At 29.4% G+C, this 10,726-nt stretch overlaps 2 protein-coding genes across 8 annotated transcripts in view; one reads left to right on the top strand and one right to left on the bottom strand.

Moving 5' to 3' along the window:
* The window catches only part of LOC123007205 (peroxidase-like), a 12,247-nt gene extending 10,283 nt beyond the window's left edge, over positions 1–1,964 (top strand). For 2 of the 4 annotated variants that reach the window (XM_044402354.1, XM_044402355.1), the window contains exons 7-8: positions 998–1,470; positions 1,523–1,962. In XM_044402354.1, the coding sequence (XP_044258289.1) occupies positions 998–1,470; positions 1,523–1,607 (558 nt within the window). In that variant the 3' untranslated portion in view covers positions 1,608–1,962. Of the gene's footprint in view, positions 1–997; positions 1,471–1,522 lie in introns of all 4 variants that reach the window. The other 2 variants (XM_044402352.1, XM_044402353.1) reach the window with 2 other exon arrangements.
* Positions 1,965–2,818: 854 nt separating this feature from the next.
* LOC123007207 (acetylcholine receptor subunit beta-like 2) overlaps positions 2,819–10,726 on the bottom strand; it is an 11,400-nt gene continuing 3,492 nt past the window's right edge. Inside the window, exons 5-8 of one of the 4 annotated variants that reach the window (XM_044402358.1) lie at positions 6,150–6,763; positions 5,990–6,102; positions 5,834–5,946; positions 2,819–5,788 (exon numbers count right to left, since the gene is read on the bottom strand). In XM_044402358.1, the coding sequence (XP_044258293.1) occupies positions 5,630–5,788; positions 5,834–5,946; positions 5,990–6,102; positions 6,150–6,763 (999 nt within the window). In that variant the 3' untranslated portion in view covers positions 2,819–5,629. The remainder of the gene's footprint in view (positions 5,789–5,833; positions 5,947–5,989; positions 6,103–6,149; positions 6,764–10,726) is intronic. The other 3 variants (XM_044402359.1, XM_044402360.1, XM_044402361.1) reach the window with 3 other exon arrangements.

Genomic DNA, 10,726 nt, shown 5'->3' with positions numbered 1-10,726 from the left:
AATCTACAAATCGATATTACAAGATTACAAGATTTGGGATTATTGAATAAATAGGAATTTCGAGTTTTACGAGCTTAAATACCAAATAAAATTTTTAAGCAAAAGTCCGAATCATTTTATGTTTACCAGTTATTAATTTCATAATGCTCGCTTTACAAGTCAAAATTATGATTTAAACTTGAACTACAAGTTGACAAGTGGTATTGTGGACTATTATTAATTTTTGCTTATCAAAAAAATCTAATTTTACAAGCCATAGTTACGTTTTAGAGAATAAATTTTTGAGTTTAATTTGAGATATGTAGTTTACCTGTGGATTTTTTTTGTGTTACAAGCTAGAATTTCGTGTCACAATTTTACAAGTTAGATTTTTTACAAAATAAAATATATATTAAAGTGTCAATTTAGAATTTTACGAGTTAGAATTTCTGACTTAGTATTGCCTGTTTTAGAAGTCAAAATTAATAGAATAGAATAGAACTAAAATTTCACGTTTTCAAGTGGCATTATAAAAAAATCAAGTTTTACAAGCCCCAGTTATAAATATAATTCGTAATTATAAGTCGAGTTTACAAGTTCTTATTGGTCTTTTAGAGATTAAATTCGTGGTTTTAACTGAAGATTGTGAATTTTTTTATGTAACAAGCTAGAATTCCATATACGATTTTACAAGTTAGTGTAAATTTGTATTATAAGCCAAAATCGCTGTTTTAAGTGATGTAATAAGTTTAAAAGTGGAAATTTCAAGTTTTACAAGCCTGAATCACAATTATTGGTTGTTTTAGAGAATAAAGTCTTGGTATTAATTCGAAATTTGGAGTTTACAAGTGGTAATTTTCTATTTACAAGCTAGAATTCTGAATTTGACTCAAGATAACAAATTTAAAATTCGGGATTTGTCCCTGGTATTTTGGTTTTATAATTTGGTGACTTGTAATTTCTAGAATAAAATTTTGAGTTGAATACATATTTTTCAATGCAATATTAATTTGTCCAGATATCAACTCATTTATTCTCGAATGGCATCTTCGGCTACGACATCTTCAGTCTAGACATCCAGCGGGGGCGCGACCACGGTTTGCCCCCTTACACCGCCTACCGCGCTTTATGCGGCCTCCCCGAAGTCACCCAATTCAAAGACCTCTCCGACGTCATGTCACCCGAAGTCATCGAATCCCTATCACGTGTCTACAACAGCCCACGTGACATTGATTTAATCGTCGGTGGAATTGCCGAAAAACAAACCGGGGATTCCCTCTTCGGTCCCACATTTACCTGCATCGTCGCTGACCAGTTTTTGCGAACAAGGCGTGGCGATCGCTACTTTTACACCAATGAGAATCAACCGGCGCCTTTTAGCATCGCCCAATTACGAGAAATTGAAAAAGTCACTCTGGCGAGGATTTTTTGCGATAATGGGGATGATATCGAGATGATGCAACCGGAGGTGTTCAAGAGGATTAGCGATAGGTTGGTATTACTGGTTTTTGGGGGATTTACTTAGTAATTTTTTTGGGTTTAGTAACAGACTGATGAAATGCGATTCCGGAGAGATTCCAAAAGTCAATTTGAAGATGTGGATGGATAGTAGGAGGAAATACTATTAGTGCCTTAAGACATTAAGGTAGCATCAGTTCAAGACTGATTTATTATGGCTGTTTCATTAGATTTTAAGTTTTTTTATGAGAAAGGAAATTTCTTAATTTACTGAGAATTAGTTACATATCTTTAGTAACAGTATTTATTTCATATTGTATAGTGACACAAATTTTGTAATGCTCAGTACATAAAAATTGTGCAATTCTATTTATTGTAAAATGTAACATATTCTTAAGTTTTTTCTTAAGTCAAACTATATTAGTTTGACTTTTATCTAGTATAGAACAATTTTATATCGATGTAAAAATTATATTGTACAATATTACGTTTTCTACGTGGTGGAACAACAAAATAAAATTATTACTTCCAAAACTTGTTTTATTTTTATTCAAATATCAATTATGACACCTGTACAAAAAAGAACTTGACAACTTCAATTCCTCAACAATTCTTATAAATTTAAAATATCGATATTACAAGATTCAGGTTTATCGAAAAGAAATTTCCAATTTTACAAGCTTAAATTCCAAATAAAATATAAAATGGAAATTTTGAATTTTACACGCCAAAATTATCTCAATCTTGTTTAGTCAACAGTCGATTCTCAAAGCTAGTATTTTTTTTCAATTGGAAATTTGTATTACAAGCTGAATTCCAGATTTGTTTTAAGTCAAGTTTTTCTTTTACGAACTAAATTGTTAACTCATCTTTAAATTCAATCTTATAAATCGAAAGTTTTCATCTGCAAATTGGTATTACAAGTTTATAAAATAGTTACATTTTGGGTTTTACATAATTACAAGCTAAACTGATAAAATTAGTTTATAAAAAAGAATTTTAGTCTGCCAATCGGTATTTCGATTTAAGATTATCAAATAAAGAGGAAATTTGGGTTTGTAACTGGGAATTATCAGTTTTACAAGTGCTATTGAGGATAACTAGACAGCAATTTTGGGTTATCAAAAGTTTTACAAGTTACAGTTGTGAAATATTTAAGGCTCCAGACCCCCTGGAGCCCCTAATAATGAACCAAAAAAAAGTCAATTTTTCTCTTGATTTTAGATTTTGCTCGTTTTAGGTGAAGCGAAAAATGTTTCTCCTTTGCAGTTTTGGCGTAAAATGAAAGATACATTTTTTTTTAATTTATTAATAAATAATGATAGTTTTTGTTAAAAATGACTTTGTTTTTTATCTTAAAGCTATTTCTTTGAGTTGCTATTTATCAAAATTATGTTTTTCCCACACTTTTTTTTCTTTAACTTGCGAAAACTCATTTGTCAAAGTGACATTATTGTCAAAAAATTATTCCATTCCATTTCCAAATTATTCAATTAGTCCAAAATCAATAAGAGAATAATGAACTTACACCAAATCTGAACAGTTCATTCGGTACCCTAGAGCCTTAAAGTTACCTCGTTTCATTTTACTACTAAATTTATTGATTTTAATTTGAAGATTTAGAGTTTATCAATTTTTTGTGTTACAAGCTAGTATAGTGATGATTTTACAAGTTAGATTTTTTAATTTAATTCAGAATTTTGTGACTATAAATCAATGTAATTTTAAATCGAAGTTTTACAAGTTAAAATTCCTAATTTTCAAGTGGGAATTCCGAGTTTTACAAGCCTGAATTGCAACTATTGGCTGCTTTAAGAAATAAATTCTTGGTATTTATTCGGGGTTTGCAACTGGAAATTTTCAGTTTCACAAACATATAGGTACCATATAAAATATATAGTGGGAATTTTACAATTTACAAGCCAAAGTTACCGAATCATTTAAAAATTACCAGTCATCAATTTTATATTGCCCATTTTCCAAGTCAAAATTATGAATATAGTTTGAATTACAAGTTTACAAGTGCTATTGAGGATTATTAGACAGCAATTTTGGGTTATCAGAAAATTTAAACTTTTACAAGTCACAGTTGTGAATAAAATTCAAAGTTACCAGTTTACAAGTTATATTGGTCGTTTCAAAAAACAAATTATTGATTTTAATTTGAAGATATAGAGTTTACCAGTAGATTTTTGTGTTACAAGCTAGTATTCCTAGTGATGATTTTACAAGTTTAGTTCAGAATTTCGTGATTATAAATCAATATAATTTTAAATCGAAGTTTTACAAGTTAAAATTCCAAATTTTCAAGTGGAAATTCCGAGTTTTACAAGGCTTTACAAGGGTTTACAAGTGGTAATTTTCGATTTACAAGCTAGAGCTAGAATTCTGAATTCAAGGTAACGAAAAATTCGCAAAAATTTATCAGAAATTTGGGTTTTATTGCTTTTATTCATTCCTTTTCGATGTTATTCAATGGTATTGAGGAGATGAAATTATCTTGTTGTTTAGTCAACAGTTCAAATTTTCTGACGACGTAAGTTATTACAAGCTAGCATTTTTTTATTGAAAATTTTGAGTTTATAATTTGTATTAGAAGCTGAATTCCGGGTTTTTCTTTTACAAGCTAAATTATTAACTCAACTTTAAATTCAATCTTGGAAATCGAAAGTGCAAATGGTATTACAAGTTTACAACTCGGAATAATTACATTTTGCGGTTTACAGGACATAATTAACTAATTACTAGCTAAACTTAAAAAATTAGCTTTAAATATGAGTTTATAAATAAGATTTTAAATCTATCAATTGGTATTACAAGATTTAAGATTATCGAATAAATAGGAATTTTAGGTTTGTAACTAGAAATTTGGAGTTTTACAAGCTTAAATATTAAATAAAATAACTAAATTTTACAAGCCAAAACTACTGAATCATTTTAGAATTACCAATTATCAATTTAATATTGCCCGTTTTACAAGTTAAAATTATAAATTTAAGCTGATTTACAAGGTTACAAGTGTGATTAAGGATTACTAAACAGAAATTTTGGGTTGTCAAAAAAAAGTTTCACAAATAAAATTTTTAAAAAATAAATTTTTGATGTCTTGATATTTGGAGCGTCACAAGCTAAAATTCCGCGTTACGATTTTACAAGTTAATTTTTTTAAATAAATTTTAAATTTCGAAAATATAAATCAGTATTATAAACAAAAATTAAAGTTTTAAGCGAAATAATAAGTTGGCAAGTCGAAAGTACGATTTTACAAGCTAAAATTCCAAATTTACAAGAGAATTTCGGGATTTACAAGCCTGAATTGCAACTTTTGGCTGTTTTAAGAAATACATTTTTGGTATTTATTCTAAATTTGGGGTTTGCAACTGAAAATTTTCAGTTTTACAAGCATATAGGTACAACCATATACCTAAAATATATAAAGTAGGAATTTTACAATTTACAAGCCAAAGTTATTTGGACAGCAATTTTGGGTTGTGATTAAAATTAAAAGTTACCAGTTCACAAGTAATTAATGGTCGTTTCAGAAAACAAATGATTACCTAATTTTAATTAATGATTTAGAGTTTATCCATTTTTTATGTTACAAGCTAGTATTCCAAGTGATGATTTTACATAATAATATCATAATTTTAAATCAAAGTTTTACAAGTTAAAATTCCAAATTTTCAAATTTTCAAGCCTGAATTGCAACTATTGGCTGTTTTAGGAAATAAATTCTGGGTTTAGAAGTGGTAATTTTTGGTTTACATATTAGAATTTTGAATAAAATTTAACGAATTTAAATTCGAGATTTGTCACAAAATTTTTAGGTTTTATAATTTTGGGACTTGGAAAAAATCTTTTTAATTAAAAATCTGTGGATTATAATGAAACCAGTTCAAAAAAATCCGCGAACAATTTCAATTCTTCAACAATTTCTTCTAAACTCATTCAAGACCAGCAATACACTCCAACAAAATATATAAACAAATTTTAACAATAGATAGTCCTATTTTACGTTTTTAGAGTATATGTAGTGTTTTTATTAGTTGTTTCAAATTGCTGTGACTAGTGGTTTAGCAACAATTAATCGTTGTCTAATTTCTTGCAATTTGGAACAGATATTATTGTTATTATTTGATTTTTAAGCGTGAATAAAAAAAGTGCAAGACTTTGGTGTTATTGAGTTTGATTTTTACAATCTCAAAGCTCCTCTGTCTACTGGGATCCTGGTGTCGTACAAAGACGGCGCCTGGAAGATGATCCCGCACGTGCCCCCAATACACGCTAGCGTGAAAACCCATAAAAAGAACCGGTCAAGAACCATTGAAACGAATTTCCAATCCTCAACAATCTGGAAATTTTGGTTAAAATTTTGCTCAAAATTGGGTGCCAGTACCTCGTTGTCTTTGTCAGCGTCACTGATGTGTTGTGCGATAAATCGAACACCCTGTAGAGCCGAAAGAACGTTGGCTGAGAGCGTCCGTGGGGTCATATTCGAGGAACCAGTCACTGAAAAAAATCAATTATTCTGGTACCAAAATTTTGCAAATACTACTCGACGAATGTGCTTTCATTTTGCTGTCGTCGTCGGGATTTTGCAAAACGAAGCTTGGTTCCCGTGTTGTGATCTTGAAATCGGTGTTGAACGGGTCCCTCATGTTCAATCTGGAAGCTACAGTGAAAATTTGACTTAAATTTAGGTTGGTACTAACTGCAATTCCATTTCGTTGGTGTAGCCCCTTGGTGGGAGATTGTCATCGTACTCGGGAAGAGTGTAAGTGGTCCTTCGCATAATCAACAGCTTTGGCATAAACTGAAGAAAGATTTTGCGCACCATGGGTGACATTTTATGGGTGGAAGGTGACCGAAAATGGACATTGAGGACACACACAGTGACCCAAATGGAAGACGTGACTAGAATCATGGTAAAAAGGAGGTACTTCCCCAGAAGGGGGACCGCAAGGGATGTTGGAGGGATGATTTCAGCCAATAAGAGGAAGAAGACAGTCAAGGAGAGGAGAATTGAGACGCAAAGTGAGACTTTTTCGCCCGAGTCAGACGGGAGGTAGAAAACTAGTACCGTAAGAAATGTTATTCCGACACAAGGGATGATCAAATTGACGGTGTAGAAGAGGGTTTTGCGTCGCATTGTAATCTTGAAAGTGATATCGGAGTAAGGTTCACTGCAACAAGGGTAATACTCTTCGTTACGAGTTGCTGGTACTGCAAGAATGTCCCATTCGACGGAAAGGTAAAACTCCGATAAGTCAATCCCGACGTTGACTATATTGGAACCAGGAACCTGTTCCATGTGTTTCAAATCGACCTAAAAGCAATTTTTTGATTTTGATCAAGTACACCCGGGGAAAAAACTAAAGTCTGTTTTTTTTTTAAATGGAAATTACCAAGTCAAAATTTTGGTGAAGAAATTGGTAGCAGCTTGTCTCCATAGCCACAAATTTTGTTTGCTCTTTGTTTTTGTCTCTAGAAATTATGTTAATGTGTTCAAATTGAGATGTCAAAATTTTGACTTTTATGAATCTTGTGTGCCTGTTTGCTTTTTGAAAGCGCCATAATTGAATACCTGAGGACAGACATCATTACCTAAGGTCTAAATACAGAATTCAGTGGTAATAATTTTGATAGAAACACACCGCAATGTTGTGGACAAAAATGAGATTTTTGCTACAAAAACTTTGAAGAAAAAGCATGTATATACAGAAAGAAGTTATTTAGCAAAAGATACAAGTAGGTATTTTGATGATTGGCAATAAATATTGTGCAATTTATTGAAATGAGCTCAAAGTTGATGCATTTTATAAAATCTTCTTCAGCTTTAGTTTCAAAATTGTTACTTTTTCAACTCGTTCCTGAAAAACGATGCACAAGACACTAATTTAAATGCGTTCTTTCCGAGGTTCTTTCTCATTCATGTTTATTTTGTATTCTTGTCAATTTTTTGCTAAAAATTAAGAATGTTTAGCAAACCTGCATTACAAATTGCGTCTACATTTTAACGGGTCCTTTTTCTAACTTCCTGCTTGCGAACTATTCGTTTCCAAATTTCGAAAAACTGTTAGAAGTACCGAATTTGTTTCTTTTTTGGTGTGATGCCAACGTTAAGACTATTTGGCATTTCCATTAAAAAAAAAAAAACAAACTTTATTTACCAGTCTAACTTTCTGCTCACACTGCGCTTTGTTGCAATAGTGTTCCCGACTAACTAGTTGGGGAGCAGATAATATGTCGGAAGACCCTTATTTAGGAAATTGGTCCAGACCCAAAAAATGTCTTTTTGTGAAAATTACTTCAATGGGCGTAGATTATAACGTGTACATTAAATTGTGATTATAATAAACAAGCTTGCTCAAATTATCAAATTACAAATACATAAATTTATTTAAGAAATGTATTTTGCAAGTATACAGTATGTTCCCGGATCAAGTTTAAATAGGAAAAAAAAATTTACCTTTGATTTTACGACAAAATTGCAAAGGAAAAACACTTTTAGCTTGACTTGACTTTTAAGGTTCTTGATCTACAGCTTTCAAAAATCAAGATTGTAGAACTAGTGTTAAATGCCAGAATTTTTTAAAAAACTGTGAATTTTGCCAATTTCTATCAAATTATTTCTTTTATAATCAAAATTCTGAACTTAATAATACATTTTACAATAGCTAAACAAAAAGGAAACAAATTTTTACCTTTGATTTTACGTTCAAAAAGTAAAGGAAATACTTTTTTTCTATAGCAGTTGTTAAACTATTTTTTTATAAACTCTTTTGAGTAGATAAAGTAACACTTTAACAGCAAGGAATGTTTTTGCTTTATCTGAAACGAGCAAATCTGTAATTAAAACTTCATTATTCTGTCTCAGTAGAAAGAAAAGTTAATTTTTTTCTTACTTTTGGACTTTTCAAGTCTCATCACATTTTATTTTTTTGACAACGATGTCACTTTGACAATTAATTAATTAATTGAATAATGTTTGTTTTTGTGAAAAATGACTGTTTTCTTCAGAAGCTGTTTTTTTGACTTATCATTCATTAAAATTATATTTTTTTACAAACATTTTTGTTATTTAACTTGTGTTAACTCATCTATCAAATCGTTGTCAAAAAAATAAAACGATATTGTGATGGGATTTAAAACGCATAGAAAAAATTACACTATTTTACACGATTTTTATACCTTAGCCGAAAGTTATAATTTCTTATAGATTTTGAGGCACTGTATGTAATTAACAAAAATACAAAAACTTCAAAACGGTCTTTTTCTGAAAATTTCTTCAATCAGTATAGATTATTAAATGGTGATTATAATAATTTGCAAAATGACACTAAGCAAATTTTAGATAAAAAAATGCATGCCCATGTATTTCATTATTTTAACAAAATGTTTGTGATTTACTTTTAATTTTGTTACAAATAGCTAGTTTCTTCCGTTTTTTATACTTACTTTTATTACTTCTAAACAAAGCAAAAAAACCCAAAGTAGTAAATTTAATGCCATAATAATAATAACTAATATTGTACAGTATGTTCCCGGATTTTTTTTTTTATTTTGCGCTAACACTGCAAAAGAAAAACATTTTTTGCTTCACCTGAAACCAGTAAGTCTGTAATTTTAAAAGTTCATTATTTTCACTCAGTGGAAAGAAAGTTTAATTTTTCTTTTGATTTTGAGCTTGTAATAACTAATAATACTATAGTCTACAAACAATAACATGTTTAATATACCTTTAATCGAATTATTATTTTTATGTTAACTTATCTTTAATTAAACAAAAATAATTGTTAAATTTTTCTATTACGTCTCAGTTTTTTTGTTACAGACGATAATTTTTCTGCTTTCTGCACAAATTCCTTCGATTTAAAACTTATTTAAATTCAATTTGTTGCTGAATTATTGCAAAATTATTACCATATGGGTCTAAATAGGTCTTAAAAACATTTCACTTTTTTTCTAAAAAGTGACAAACAAGACGAGCGTTTTCATCCAGATCTCAAGGGTTTTCAAAGATCGACACGAAGGTTTTTGGGATGAAAATATGTTAGTAGATTTCTGTTCGATTGTTATAAAGAAAACTGATCCAAAAAGGTATAATAAAAAAAAGTAAAATAACTCATTTTTAATTTGTTCTTTGGCGGTTTTTGTATTTTTGTTAATCACATATTTCTAAACGTAACGTGTTGAACTTTTTTAAATAGTTTTTTTTGAACTCAGTGCCTCAAAATCTATAAGAAATTATAACTTTCGGCTAAGGTATAAAAATTGTGTAAACTAGTGTAATTTTTTCTCTGCGTTTTAAATCCCATCACAATAGCGTTTTAATTTTTTTGACAACGCTTTGATAGATGAGTTAACACAAGTTAAATAACAAAAATGTTTGTAAAAAAACATAATTTTAATGAATGGCAAGTCAAAAAAACAGCTTCTGAATAAAACAGTCATTTTTAACAAAAACAAACATTATTCAATTAATTAATTAATTGTCAAAGTGACATTGTAGTCAAAAAAATAAAATTGCCAATGTGATGGGACTTGAAAAGCAAAGAAAGATTATTATTACAAGTCCAAAAGTAAGAAAAAAAATTAACTTTTCTTTCTACTGAGACAGAATAATAAAGTTTTAATTACAGATTTGCTCGTTTCAGATAAAACAAAAACATCCCTTGCTGTTAAAGTGTTACTTTATCTACTCAAAAGAGTTTATAAAGAAATAGTTTAACAACTGCTATAGAAAAAAAGTATTTTCTTTACTTTTTGGACGTAAAATCAAAGGTAAAAATTTGTTTCCTTTTAATTGGCTATTGTAAAATGTATTATTAAGTTCAGAATTTTGATTATAAAAGAAATAATTTGATTGAAATTGGCAAAATTCACAGTTTTTTAAAAAATTCTGGCATTTAACACTTGTACAATCTTGATTTTTGAAAGCTGTAGATAAAGAACCTTAAAAGTCAAGTCAAGCTAAAAGTGTTTTTCCTTTGCAATTTTGGCGTAAAATCAAAGGTAAAWTTTTTTTTCCTATTTAAACTTGATCCGGGAACATACTGTATACTTGCAAAATACATTTCTTAAACAAATTTATGTATTTGTAATTTGATTTAAATAGTTTTTTTTGAACTCAGTGCCTAAAAATCTATAAAAAAAATATAACTTTCGGCTAAGGTATAAAAATCGTGTAAAAYAGTGTAATTTTTTCTCTGCGTTTTAAAACCCATCACAATAGCGTTTTATTTTTTTGACAACGATGTCGCTTTGTTAGATGAGTTAACACAAGTTA

The sequence above is a fragment of the Tribolium madens genome, unplaced genomic scaffold, assembly GCF_015345945.1.
Source record: "Tribolium madens isolate multiple individuals breed KSU strain unplaced genomic scaffold, Tmad_KSU_1.1 Scaffold_3;HRSCAF=73;Tcas5.2_LG2, whole genome shotgun sequence".
NCBI lineage: Eukaryota > Metazoa > Arthropoda > Insecta > Coleoptera > Tenebrionidae > Tribolium > Tribolium madens.
This window is presented reverse-complemented; position numbering and strand designations above follow the sequence as displayed.